The sequence below is a fragment of the Onychostoma macrolepis genome, chromosome 05, assembly GCF_012432095.1.
Source record: "Onychostoma macrolepis isolate SWU-2019 chromosome 05, ASM1243209v1, whole genome shotgun sequence".
Taxonomy (NCBI): Eukaryota; Metazoa; Chordata; class Actinopteri; order Cypriniformes; family Cyprinidae; genus Onychostoma; species Onychostoma macrolepis.
In genome coordinates, this window is record NC_081159.1 from 253,216 (window position 1) to 267,664 (window position 14,449).

The window sequence follows — 14,449 nt, forward strand, 5'->3', positions numbered from 1 at the left end:
ATCATATGACCCCTTTAAGGCTTTTCTGTAAGAGAAAGTACTCTCCCGCCATGCGATACGAAATGCCTCTAGTTTTGTGTTCTTCCAGCTGCGCTCCATTTTCCGGGCTGCTCTCTTTAGGGCGCGAGTGTGCTCATTATACCACGGTGTCAGACTGTTTTTCTTAATCTTCCTTAAGCGTAAAGGAGCAACCGTATCTAAAGTGCTAGAAAAGAGAGTACATAGTTTCTGTTACATCATCAAGTTGTTCTGAGCTATAGGATATGCTGAGGAATCGAGATAAATCAGGTAGATTACTTTCAAAGCAGTGTTTTGTGGTAGAAGTGATGGTTCTATCATACTAGAATTTACAGCTTTAGCTATATGGAGTTTACACAAGACTAGATAATGATCTGAGACATCATCACTCTGCTGCAGAATTTCAACGCCATTAACATCAATTCCGTGTGACAGATTTCGACAAGGAGTAGGTCCTGGATAATGTTATATGAAGCACCATTACTTCAAACGAATTATACTTGAAACCCAACCTCTGAGAAGTACTGAAGATATTTATGCACATTGAGCATTTGGCTCCAAGAAACGCTGGACACTTGTTGTAAGGCTAGAATGACAATAAAGTATTTGAACTTGAATATTGCTATAAACTGTAGCAACACCTCCCCTTTACCTTTTAGACTTGGCTCATGTTTATAGCAGTAATTCTGGGGGGTAGACTCATTTAAAGTAAACTGTTGTTTCCTCAGGAGTGTTTGTGTGTGTTGCCCCCTGCAGGCTGAGATGAACACGCTCACATGTGGAGTGACAGTTTCACACGCTTCAGCCTGTTTAACTCTCTCTGTGTGTGTGTGCAGTGAGCACCTGTCGTGCTGCTTCTCATTTTTCCTGCACGGCGACAGCAGTTTGTGCACCAGCGTGGAGGTTTTGCAGCATCAGCCGCTGCATCGCGTGATGGAGGAGCACATGTGTCTCGCTCAGAGCCGCTCGCTGCAGGGTGCGTCCCATCTTCCTCACTGCCATCACTGTGCATGAACCCCCATCACACATGATGATGAGCGTCTGTGTGTGTGTGTGTGTGTGTGTACCTGGTATTTATCATGTTATGGGCACCAAATGTCCCCACAAGGATAGTAATACCATTAAATTTTGACCTTGTGGGGGACATTTTTTAGGTCCCCATGAGGAAACAAGCTAATAAATCATACAGAATTCAGTTTTTTGAAAATCTAAAAATGCCTGTAGTCTCCTGTAAGGGGTAGGTTTAGGTGTAGGGTTGGTGTAGGACAATAGCACATACAGTAAGTACAGTATAAAAACCATTACGCCTATGGGATGTCCCCACTTTTCACAAAAACAAACGTGTGTGTGTGTGCATGTGTACCTGCTGTTTATTATGTTATGGGGACTGTGTGTGTGTGCGCAGTGGTGCTGAGTCCGTACGGTCTGTGCGGGACGCTGACGGGCCGGGCATTTAAGATGAGTGACCCTGCGGTGAGGAAACTCATGGAGGACTGGAGTCATTTCTACCCCGTGGTGCTGAAACACAGAGAGACGGATGGCGGGGACAGGGAGCTGACCTTTGACCCTCACAGTTACGCCGCACTCGAGGTCATCGTAGGTCAGTGCTTCATAACAACACAAGTGTAATCTTGTGTGTCAACATAAGCTCATTGGAAATACTTGTCTCTAAATACATTTCTGCAAAACGTAACAATACATACGAATCGCTGCAGTTTCCAGTTGAAATGAACACTAGAGGCATTAAAACTTTTATTCCTTTTCACACAAAGTATGATTTGCAGGTCCACAGTTTCGATTAATAAAGCCTAATTTTCACACAATTACTTGAGGAATATCATGTCAGAATTTTAACATGTTGCGACATTTGAAAACTGATACTTTTGAATGTTAGCGTCACATATCCAACGTAATAAAAACACAGCAATATGTGCCTATATCAACGTTACAAAAGCGTTCCAGGGTCATGTATTGAACGCACGTCTTAGCGCCACTCACTGGATGTTTCCCTTTGATACTGCCTCGAAACCTGCAGTAAGGTACATAATCACGGTGTTGCAGAAATGTATTTAGAGGCACGTATTTCCAATGAGCCTGGGTTGGTGTGTGTGTGTGTGTGTTCAGGAGGCGTGCGGATGGTTTACCCAGAAGCCTTAGTGCTGGTGGCTCAGAGTGACGCACCTGTGCAGGTGTCGGTCAGAGACTCGCCCCTCACCCCCCCCACCTCACCTGGACAGCCCTGCTCAGGTAACATCTCCTGCCGCTCTACACTCTTCCAAATACAGCTTCTTTACTGGCATCTGTGGTTCCATCAAGAACCTTTAACATCCGTGAAACTTTTGTGGTTTATAAGAATTAATATTCCTTAATGTCATCAATTTGACAGCATCAGATGAGAACAAAATGTAAACTGAATTGTTCATAACCAGCGTTGGGGAAAGTTACTTTTAAAAGTAATGCATTACAATATTGCATTACTCAATAAAAAGGTAATTAATTACGTTACTTAGTTTTTATGGAAAGTAATGCGTTACTTTTGAGTTACTGTTTAAATCTGGGCAGGGCTTGCTTGTTTGCTTGTAATATAAAAGTTCTTCTTTTACAAATGTAAAAGCCCTTTCACACCAAAAGTGAAATGAATAAATTAATTGACGTCTGTACAGTAGAGATGACGCAGGAGAAGAAAGTTTGACACTATTCAGCAATAACAAAAATGAAACACAAATGTGTAATTTTTCTTATTAGTATGGTTGAATTGGATCATTGAAGGACAGTAGCGAAGACATTGATTAATAAAATGAGATTAAATACATAAATTTATATTTGTTTTATTTAACACATTTAATTATTGCAGGTTTGTATAATATTCTGAGTTTGCATCTGACTGTTTTTATTGATTGTGAGGAGCGCTGAATGTGTTTTAGTGCAGGTGAGATGAGTAAACACATGCTGATATTTAGTCTAGAAGTACAGTAAGATCACGTTCACACACAACGCTCCGCACTTACTCCTGATTTCACCAGAGCTGTCACTCAATACATGACAAACACAGGAGCTGCGTCACTTATCTGAAAAAGTAACTCAGGCATTTCCTTCTAAATTAAAAAGTAATGCGAAAAGTAATCTGATTACATAACTCATGTTCATAACGGATGTATTTTTGCAACATTGACACTGTTACTGAACTGAAATGAATCAACATTGAACAGACTCAGTCTGAAGTTTGCATCATTGATTCTGTTAGTTTCCTCTTTATTTCTGTAAAGCTGCTTTCATCAATCTGTATTTTATAAAGCACTATAGAAATAAAGGTGACTTGACTTTGCATTGCACAAAAAGTTCTTTATATTGAAAAAAGTTTTTTTTAGATTATTAAAATGTGCTGCTGCTTCAAAAAACAGTTTTAGTTCTGAAAAGTTCTTTGGGAACCAGAACTGGTTCTTCTCCGGCATCGATGTGAAAACACCCACATCTGCTCCACGTCATGCTCTTCAGACGCCTGTAAATGAAGTGTGTGTGTGATCTGCAGGAGACAGCGGCTATCAGACGACTGCATCTAGCCACGAGAACGCTCCAAACGTCAGCCCAAAGCATTCTGGGAAGAAGCTGATGAATCAGGTGCTCCATGAGGCCTGGAGGGAATGTTACGTCAGTCCTCTTCAGCTCAGGTGAGCGCCGCTGCTGTGTGTGAGTTTGTGATTGTCTGTGATGCTCTAACCGGCGTGTTGTGTGATCCAGCAGCGGTCGCGCTCAGAGCGTGTGGGGATTCTCCAGCCCGAGAGATCCGCTTCCCTGCGGCTGCTCCAGGTGAGCCTCCTCATCCCTTCTCCATCTCCATCCCTCAGAAGCCTCTCAAATCACAAGAAATCAGTGCGTTCAGTAATCATACGACCACCCTTCGCGGGCTCAATCCTTCAATCGAAGTTTGGTTTTAATGAAATAGCTTTTTAGACTAACAAGGAAGTTTTGATTTCTGAAACTTGCGGTGAGTTTTTATATTATAGTGAACTCTTATATGTCAAAACATTTTATTCTCAATGCATGACCCCTTTAATCATTAGCCAATTAATTTATCATTCATTTCAGTCACAAGCAATCAGGAAAACATCCTGCTTCTTATCCATTCCTATTACAAGTCCTGAAACGAATATGTGACCCTGGAGCACAAAACCAGTCATAAGGGTCAGTTTTTTTAAATTTAGATCTGAATTTTAAATCTGAAAGCTGAATAAAAAAAAACAATAGGGCAATATTTGGCTGAGCTACAACTATTTGAAAATCTGGAATCTGAGGGTGCAAAAAAATCTAAATATTGAGAAAATCACCTTTAAAGTTGTTCAAATGAAGTTCTTAACAATGCATATTACTAATCAAAAATGAAGTTTTGATATATTTACGGTAGGAATTTACAACCACTAGTTGCCTGTATGGGACTCTGTAGAGAGTCTTGTGAATTCCATAATTGTTTACTTTTATTAGGTTGTGGATATAGATGTATATTTAGGCATTCTCAAAGACTACTTTTTGTCAAGGTTTATATATATTTTTTTGCATTACAATTATTATTATATAGGTTATTATATAGGTTTTTGCATTATTATTACTACAGTCAACCCTGAACACAGAAAGCATTTTGTTACACAAAACATTAAAAAACTATAAAAATGCTTTATCAGAGCCTAATCCTTCAGGGTCTGATCTGATTTCAACCTCTTATTTCACTCAACTCATTTTGGCTATATGGTTATAGCCATACCAATTAATTTGAGTGTGTATAATTGTGTATGTGTAATGTTTTTCTGCATTGTTGAGGATTTGTAGATTGTACACACACACATTTTCTGTCATTTTTAATTTTTTCCCGTTTCCCATTCATTTCCTATGGTCGGTCATTTTTGACCGAAGACCATGAGTGTGACACTTTTTTACGACCACTTAACTTTTTCGAATCATGCCCTCAATTTTTTGGTGTGTTCACATACCAAGTGCCATAAAAGTCACCGAGTTTCGTACCATTCTGGTGAAGCTACGATTTAAAAAAATTCAAAATGTAAAATTCTCCGGTCAGAAATGACTGAAGGCTGCATAATATCCTAATGATTTTTGCCATAAAATAAAAATCTATAATTTTGACCCATACAATGTATTGTTGGCTATTGCTACAAATATAGCTGTGCTGCTTTTGACTGCTTCTGTGCTGCAGGGACACGGATGAATATGACCTCTTGATCATGACCACAGAGGTCTTGTGTGCTTGACCTTTGAGCATCAGAGATGGGTTCGGCAGAAAGATGGACATTTTAGTCAAATATTTCAACAGTATATTATTAGTATAAAACCCTACAAATCACCAGCTACTGTCACTTCAGTCCCGAGCCGCATTAAATCTGAGCACATATGAAGAGAATCTCTGAGAACATGAACCTCAAAACCATCAAAACTTTCTTAAACTGTATACTCAAAATAATATATCTATAAATGCAGTGTCCTTCCCAGTGAGCTCGGTTGTGGTTTGAGGTCCGGATCTCTTTTGACTGTGTGTTTGATGCTGTAGGTTGAAGCAGCAGCAGATGAACGGCACGAGCTCATCCACCGGCTCCATCCCTCCGTCCTCCACCCAGAAACACAAGTCAGTCGAAAAGCCCGATAAACCCGAGAAGGGCCCCAAGCGTGCGTCTCTGACCCCGTTCCACCACCGCGAGTGTGACTCCATGCCTCCGTCTGACTGCAAATACTCCAAACCTCCGAGAAGAGCCCCCGAGGGTCTCCTTCATTCTCCCGGATCACCGCAGCCGCCCACGCTGAGCCCCCACCCACGGACGCCGGGCCCCGAGCTGACCGAGGCCCCTGTGTGTGTGGAGGGGCCGTCGGGCCCCATGCACGTGGAGACGAGGGAAAGCCTGCAGAACGGGACGCCTCCGGCCGTAAAGGACACCGCCGGAGAATGGTGGAGAAGATACAAGATTCCCACCGCAGACGAGATGGAGTTTAAACCTCCGGATCTTTGCTGCGATTCAGACGAGAACCGGCCGGAGAACGAAGGAGCCGCACTCAAGAGGTACAGACACACGACAGGACAGAAACACGCTGCACAACGTTAGTTCACTTCGTCTTTATTTGTTTCCTGAAGGCAAGCATATCACATAAGACAGCACATTACAAAAAACACACTCAATTTTCTTCCTTAAAAAGTTTTTTTTACCTTAAATTTAAAAAACTTACAGCTGAGGGCATAAATCAATGTCTAAACCGATTGGTTTTACTGATAGGGGTTCTATACCGAATGTCAGAAGGAAGAAGGTAAAACTCATGATGTATAGGGTGGGGATCTGGCTTTACCCAGAAGCTGTCTCTGATACAGCGTGCCGTACACACGCACAGGCGTCACGCCATTCAAACTGATTTTGAGCCAAGTGGATTTTGAATGCAGCTTCCAAAAGACAAAAAAATATTAGAATAATATTTTTTATATTTGATACGATCACACCGCCGTGATTAGAACGTGCAGTGTGTCACATAACCAGCTGCTAAATTCAAATCTGTGTTCGCTGGTTGGTGCTGAGCTAGAGACACGTGTTTCTACAGCGCTGCGCATTATAACCAATCACACACGATTCTGTTGAGCTTATGAATGCAATGACCAGTCAGAGGCGTTCAGATGAGTCATCGCTGAAACACCAGTGTTTTGTTCACTCGCTCGTTGATGAATTCTATCATCAGAAACAACAAAGAGCAGATGTGTGCACGATGTTAGTAGGATATTCATTTCACAGTGTAAACAGCTTCAGTGATTAAAATGAGTTTCTGAGAGTGCTTAAAATAGTCTTTGCTTTCTTTCTGTACGATGAAAGTGTTATAATTAGTAAATTACAATGTTTACAAAGTTTTTATTGTATATAAATTTATTACATTTATTAATTTATATAAATACAAAGCTTTATGGCATGACACCCATATCTGGTACTTAAGTAAAAAATGGGTTATACTTATAAATGTGACCCTGGACCACAAAGCCAGTCATAAGTGTCAATTTTAAAATAATCTTTCCATTGATGTATGGTTTGTTAGGATCGGACGATATTTGTCTGAGATGCAACTATTTGAAAATCTGGAATCTGAGGGTGCAAAAAAATCTAAATATTGAGAAAATCACCTTTAAAGTTGTTCAAATGAAGTTCTTAACAATGCATATTACTAATCAAAAATTAAGTTTTGATATATTTACGGTAGGAAATTTACAAAATATCTTCATGGAACATGATCTTTACTCTTTTGTTATAAAAGAAAAATGTATAATTGTGACCCATACAATGTATTGGTGGCTATTGCTACAAATATAGCTGTGCTGCTTATGACTGCTTCTGTGCTGCAGGGACACAAATATGGCTGCTGTGTGCCATGACAAGCATTTACTTGTGATTGCTGTTTGCGGAAAAACATGAGTGCATTTGCTTTTTAGATCAGACATACAATTGTGAGTGGCAGAATTAAATGAAAGAATCGGGAATGCCAAAACTCAGAATTTTGTTCACGTACCCCCTCCATCACCTCACGCATACCCCAGTTTGAGAACCACTGAACTAGAGAATATAGAAAATGGAAAAAAAAGGAGATAATCACAATTCTGTAAGCTACACAAATTATATTAACCCTATTATAATAGGTGTTCACATTATTGTTGTTGCTGTATTTATGAAGTGGTAAGTTTCTGGTCAGATTCTCAGACGCACACACACACACACACACACACACAAAATCAACACACTCCTGTGCACTTGCTCTCAGACTGTTCACGCAGATGCAGAAGAGGTTGAAGATCTCAGAGGAGCATGTGAGGAAAGACATCCCGCCGCAGGCCGGAGCGGACGATCCCGCCGATGATCCGTACGACTTCAAGGAGGGAGACATTGAGTACAGCTTCCCCGCCACAAAAAAGCTGAAGGGAGCGAGCCGAGACCCCAGCCGCAAATCTAAGGTTGGTTTGTGGCTCTTTCACTGCAGTTTATTTCCTTGTTAAGAGTGTATGATATCCAGACATTGCAGTTTATTCTCAACCGCTTAGACAGGAAGAGACAGTTTACTGTTTTTTGTAGCCATTAAAAGTGGATAAATCTGAAAATGATCACGGAATAATGTGAGACAAAGTGGTGGTTTTGAACTTGTAAACACTGAGATGAACCTGTGCCTGTTACTCACTGAAAGCATGTGAAGTCAGCCATCATATTGAAGCAGGTGGATTTTGGAAAACTTGCGCTTATTTTAAAATATAAAGGAATTATATTAAAAACTAAATAAAAATAAAAAATAAATAAACTAATATGTACAAATATGCATAAATGAGTAGAAATGCAGGATGTTCTGCTTGTGTTTGAGGTCTGTTTGATGATCACAAAAATGTATTGCATTAGACACTGGATGGTGGGTTAAATCTGAATTTGGAAAGAGGGGCGTGCTGAACGTGGTGCAGTTTTCCCACAGATGTGGCACGAGTTTGTTTGTGATAATGGGCATCAATGCATTCATTAAAACAAGTAGGCTACTAATACTAAATGTTATGTATAGCAGTCAGAACATACCTTCCTTTTTTGGCTCCGGAAAGATACTGTTTGTATGCCATTTCTATCACAGCTTCACTTTAATCTCTATCGTTCTTTCATTTAAAATGAATTAAAAATATCATTGATGCATAACGAGACTTCATGACATTATGAGAGACTGTTCTGAGAGGCCATATCCAGTGAATTCCATCTCTGTAATGTTGTGTGCTGTGGTGCAGGCTGAGGAGGTTCCTGAGGGGAAAGATGCCATGTCCATCTTTAGTTCAGCCCCAAAGTCAGGTCAGTTCATGCTCAGACACTGAGACATACGGCACATAACTGACAAATTCTGATGTCCCTCCCATCGTCTGTCCTGTTCAGAAGAGTCAAATCCAGATGAATCGGATGCCAAAGGAAAGCCTCCCTTGACCAGAGAGAAGGATCTCATCGTGCTCATCTCTGACCTGGAGAACATCTTTGGGGAGGAGGAAGATGAACTTGCGGTGAGAAATTAAGCTGTTGAAAGTATGCACTGTATGCGCTTTAACACATGCACATGGAATAGACAAACCTGATAAACAATATATAAACAACCAGATTGTTTGTGACGTCACAACTAATGTTGGGAGTAAGGCATTACAAGCAATCAGATTACTTTTTTCAAGTATTTAGTAAAATAATGCATTGCTTTTATATTTACAACGAAATATCTTTACTTTTACTTTTTCAAATAAGTAATGCTAGTTACTTTGTTTTCCCATGTATTCACTGTCAGCTCTCCTGTCCCCGTGTTCCTTCAGCCTGAGGCTTATTAATTTCACTTTTGTGTGAAACCTATAGCTTTTGGGTTTTTTCTTATTAAAAAACAAATAAGCAAGCCCAGCCCAGGTGACAAAAGTAATGTAATGCATCACTTCCCACAAAAAGTAACTAAGTAATGCAATTAGTTACTTTTTCACGGAGTAACACAATATTGTAATGCGTTAGTAACTTTCCCCAACACTGGTCATATTAGGATTCCCACACATTCTGCTGTCTTTATAGGAAATCATCTGAGTAAATGATATTTAACCATTCAGCATTTTTATATCTGAAGTCTCCCTGTATATTATACTCTAAGAGTAGAGGTTTAGTGATATGAGGTTAATTTAAAGGGGTCATATGATGCGATTTCAAGTTTTCGTTTCTCTGTGGAGTGTTACAAGCTGTTCATGCATAGATAAGATCTGTAAAAGACTGAAGTCTCAAACCCAAAGAGATATTCTTTATAAAAGTTAAGACTCATTCATGGCCTCCTAAAATGGCTCATTTAAACACGCCCCACATGTCTATGTCACTGTGTGGGAAGATTTGCATAACACCGCCCAAATGTTTACGCAAAGAAAGAGGGCATTTATTCTCGCTGTAGTATTGTTGCTGCCGCTGGCGCCATGTCCCGGAGACGCTGTGTTTCGTTGTGAAAGAGAAACTACTTTGTTTGGGCTTCCAAAGAGGACAGAACTAGAAATCAGTGGTTAAGTTGTGTTTACAACACTGTTCCAGAACAGTTCAACCCAAGTATTAGAGTGTGTGCGGCGCAATTTACGGAGGACTATTTCCTGAAGCTGGGAGTAGCTGTCAGATGTGCGCAAAGACTGTTTCTATAAAGTGGGGCAATTCCAACTTTGCAAGGACAGTCTGGCGCTTCTGCAGCCTGTAAGTATGTTTTCTTATTTAAAGAATTTGCCACTGACTATTCAAACGCGAATTTTGAGCTGTGTAGAGCAGTGCTGCTTGTTTGTCGTTTCTCCGATCACAAATGCAGACATGGTAATGGATGCAACAAACTGGATGCAACAAATGCCTCGTTTATAATGGGTTTTATTGTTTTTGTGTTGTCGCGCCGGGACACGGCATCACAAAACAGTAAGGGGCGTAACATTTCCGTCTCACGCTTGATGTATTCGGCCAATCACAATGCACTGGATAGCTGGCCAATCAGAGCACACCTCGCTTCCCAGAACGATGAGCTTTTCGGAAAGGCGGCGCATAGAGGAGCAACAATAATGTACAGTATGTGGAAAATAATGTTTTTTTAACCTTAAACCACATAAACTCATTTAATTACACCAAATACACAAAATAATGTTCTTTTTAGCAACATCATATTACCCCTTTAACCACGAAATATAAATACAGCTGTCAGAGTTTGCTGTCCTCTGGTGGTTGGGAATACTAATATGGCTGCTAATATGCCTCCTGCTCCTAGTTTAGAACTTTTGCAATCCAGACAATGTCAGATGATTTATCACCCTGAGCTGCATTTCTCAATGTAGAAACTAACACTTGCTACAGTATGATCTATTTAGGCTTGCAATGCTTTTGGTTGACCTGGCTATCAGTACTCTAAAATGTCTCAAATGTGGCATCATGACTCGTGAACATTTCTCTGTGTAACCCAAACCAGAGGACATTTCCGAGCCAGCAGTCAGTTAAGACTGGGTCTGTGGCAGCTGAGGAGCGGACGCAAGGGTTCGAGGGGAGATCTGCAGCGCCGTATCCCTCCAGTAAGTCCAGCAGCACTTAGATCAGCAGAGACCGGAGAAGCATCCTCCCTAACAGTGTGTGGATGTGTGTTCTCAGCAGTAGCAGAGCTGCAGCGCATGTTCCCCACGCCTCCGTCTCTCGAGCAGCACGCCGCCTTCTCTCCCATCATGACCTACACCCCCAGTCAAGAGCCAGCCGGGCCCCCAGCGGCTCCCGATCAGCCCAGCGATCAGATCACCAACTTCAAGACGGACCTGGAGGAAGACATGTGCGAGGATGTACGTGTGCGTTTTGCTCCATGTGCGCCAAGATGAGTTCATTGTGATAAGATAATCAAAATAAAAACTCCTCCGGGCCTCATGATGTGCTCCTGAATACTGGCAATGATGAACTTCAACAGTAGCTATGTTTCATCCACCTATTTTTATTTTGCATTTTGGAATATCGCATCAAAAAAACACTGGATGGAGATGGCAAGATGTGCATAAATTTAAAAAATGCGCACAATTGAGTAGGATAAACTTTTTATCCGATAAGAAAAAATGTGCATAAACTACAATGGAAACACATTTTGCAAATACATTCCTCCATGCGCATCGAAAAAGTCATGTGACTTACGTCACATCTCATGTCTCATGTGACGGGATAACCTGACTAACCCAGCGGACTGATCTCGTTCACAGCATATATGTTGTTTTGGTCGTTCTGAAATGCCTGAGCAAAATCTGTCGTCAAAGTATTTCTGTATAATTGTCTTAAACGACTGCGTTCCCAAACAGCAGCATCTGCCTCCGAAAGCACTGACAGCATTTATTGTGTTACATCTGCTCACTCTGAGGCGCAAGTAATTTATCATATATGAAAATTTATTATATTCAGTAGCTTCTTCCACTTTTCTTCGTGATTTATAGTGCCAGTTTATGAGGAAGTGACGATTTTGTTCTCTTTCACGCGTTGGATGGAAACGGTGTTTTATGCGGTATTCCAGTTTTGTGCATAATTTAAATTTGCATCTTTGGATGGAAACATAGCTAATGATTCAGTTGAAAACACATTTAAAAAAGGAGAATAAGAAAGATCATCACAGCAAACTTAAGTGTTGCCTTGACAAAACCTTGCCTGAGCGTTTCAAATGTTGAAGCCTTGAAGTTTGTAAGGAATGCAGGTTTTACAGAAAGACGTATAGTACAGAGGGCAGCTTGACTAGTTCTACCTATTTATTTTGTTTCCATGTCTGTGATTATTAATTTGTGTCCCGTATGTCTCCTGTCCAGCCGCTGATTGGTTGCTCCGTTTACGCTCCACTGCGATCCTTACCCAGCCAGTGTTTGCCTGCTCTTGAAATCCCTGAGCACTGCTACTACAGACCATCATGGACCGATATGATCAAAATGGAGCAGTACTGTCTGAACGCTCAAAATCCCTTCAGCAGGGATGCATACATGTAAGTCCATGTCCAGTGTTTCAAAAATTGATGAGGGAATCGCATGAAGAAATGTCTGATACTATTTGACCCCACAATCAAATGTTAGAAATATGAAATAAAAAACTGAGTGTCTATTTACACTAAGTGCAAATAGCTTGCTTTGTTGGCAGAGGCTATTTACATTAACTCGATAGAGACGATAGTTTAATGACAGGTCCAGTGGCGTAGATGTTAATAATGCTGATGATACACGTGGCAACTTTTTGAGCAATTTTGCCAGGGAACTTTTTTTGAGCAGTGTTGCTTGGGCACTTTCCCACTGAGAATGGGTAGCAAATCTGGATACTTAAGATCGGTCGTGGGCCCTGTGTCTCACCTGAGACATTAACCAAAGTTGTCCGGCAGCATTGCTCAAAAAGTTGCCCCGTGTATCATCAGCCTTAGTGCAAATAGCTGCTGTCAATAAAGAAATAGGATTCTTGTTGAAAAAAAAAAGTGAAAAATTGATTTGATGTTCACTTTGACCAGCACAGTGAAAGTCTCTCACGTGAATGTTCTCCAGCAGTGGTGCTCTTCTGGAGCAGGACTACGCTCCCATGACCACGAGCGCCGCCGGAACCCTGCCCTCCCCAGGCGCCTCTCGCTTCTCTGTGCCGACCCCGCGCACCCCCCGCGGCAGACCGGACAGCACCGAACCCAGCTCGCCAGCGTCAACCCCGTCCACCAGCGCACCGCTCAGCTCGGTCGAGCCCTCCGCATCGGGACCGCCGCTGCCCGAGGCGCACAGTCTCTACGTTACACTGCTGCTGTCCGATTCCGTCCACAATATTTTCAAGGACCGCAACTTTGACAGCTGCTGCATCTGTGCCTGTAACATGAATGTTAAAGGGGCGGACGTTGGTGTCTATATCCCAGACTCCACCTGTGAGGACCAGTACCGCTGCATGTGCGGCTTCAGCGCAATCATGAACCGAAGGCTAGCGCATGGGGCGGGCCTCTTCCTGGAGGATGAGCTGGATATATTCGGCCGTGGCTCTGAGGCGGGTCAGGCGGCAGAGAGGAGGCTGGCGCTGTGCAGACGAGACCCTCCTGAGGAGCCACAGACGCCTGCCTCAGTGATCGCTCTGCTACAGGAGCAGTGCTCTCAGCCGATCTCGTCCCTGACCTCCCTGACCGGCTGTTCCTGCCGTGGCCGCCAGGGGGCACTGCTGCAGAGCTGGGCGGTTGAGCGGCTGTGGACAGACAGCAGCGACGCGTGTGTGGAGTGTTATAACGCTCTGGTGCAGGGACTACAGTATGTGGACAATGCGGCTGGAGGGAAGGTGGAACAGGCTACGGTGAGGAGCAGCGCACTGCACGCCTGGCCACAGACCAGCGGTAAGGCTCACTACAAGCAGGACTCAAGCCATATCCAGCAGTGTTAATTTCGTTGATGAAAAATATTCGTCATAATTTCCGTCAACGATATTTTTTCACAGACGAAAATGAGACGATAACGAAATAAAAACTCTTTTTGAATGACAAAAACAATGGCTGCGTTCCAGTCCGTTTTTTAATGCCCTTCACTCGCAAACTTCTCTCCGTCTTGTTTACTCGGATGTATGTCATTGATTACGTTGCATGAGTGCCCACTACTGGCGGAACCCTGGAATGTCCTAAACCCTTAGAATCCATTAGATTAATTAGAATCCATAATTCCTTAGAATCCCTTAGAATTCTTAGAATCTAAGCACTTAGAATCCGCTATGGAGTTGGTTTATTGTTTACATTTTTTCCCCTTACGAATTTGTTTGGTGCAGCATTCTGTATGTATATAAGTATGCCTGGGCTGTTATAAATTTACATTTTTTAAAATATATTATAGAGTTGTTTGGGGTGGGGATAAATTAAACACGATCTGTGATGACGTCATAATCGTGTTGCATTGTGGTATATGGAGCGG

At 41.9% G+C, this 14,449-nt stretch overlaps 1 protein-coding gene across 7 annotated transcripts in view; it reads left to right on the forward strand.

Moving 5' to 3' along the window:
* Positions 1–14,449, forward strand: part of LOC131540893 (mediator of RNA polymerase II transcription subunit 13-like) — a 59,875-nt gene that overhangs the window by 22,184 nt on the left and 23,242 nt on the right. For 4 of the 7 annotated variants that reach the window (XM_058776245.1, XM_058776252.1, XM_058776251.1 and 1 more), the window contains 13 exons: positions 855–994; positions 1,424–1,618; positions 2,143–2,265; positions 3,548–3,686; positions 3,760–3,825; positions 5,573–6,076; positions 7,804–7,993; positions 8,795–8,855; positions 8,937–9,058; positions 11,002–11,101; positions 11,178–11,365; positions 12,356–12,525; positions 13,070–13,884. In XM_058776245.1, the coding sequence (XP_058632228.1) occupies positions 855–994; positions 1,424–1,618; positions 2,143–2,265; positions 3,548–3,686; positions 3,760–3,825; positions 5,573–6,076; positions 7,804–7,993; positions 8,795–8,855; positions 8,937–9,058; positions 11,002–11,101; positions 11,178–11,365; positions 12,356–12,525; positions 13,070–13,884 (2,813 nt within the window). The remainder of the gene's footprint in view (positions 1–854; positions 995–1,423; positions 1,619–2,142; positions 2,266–3,547; positions 3,687–3,759; positions 3,826–5,572; positions 6,077–7,803; positions 7,994–8,794; positions 8,856–8,936; positions 9,059–11,001; positions 11,102–11,177; positions 11,366–12,355; positions 12,526–13,069; positions 13,885–14,449) is intronic. The other 3 variants (XM_058776246.1, XM_058776248.1, XM_058776247.1) reach the window with 3 other exon arrangements.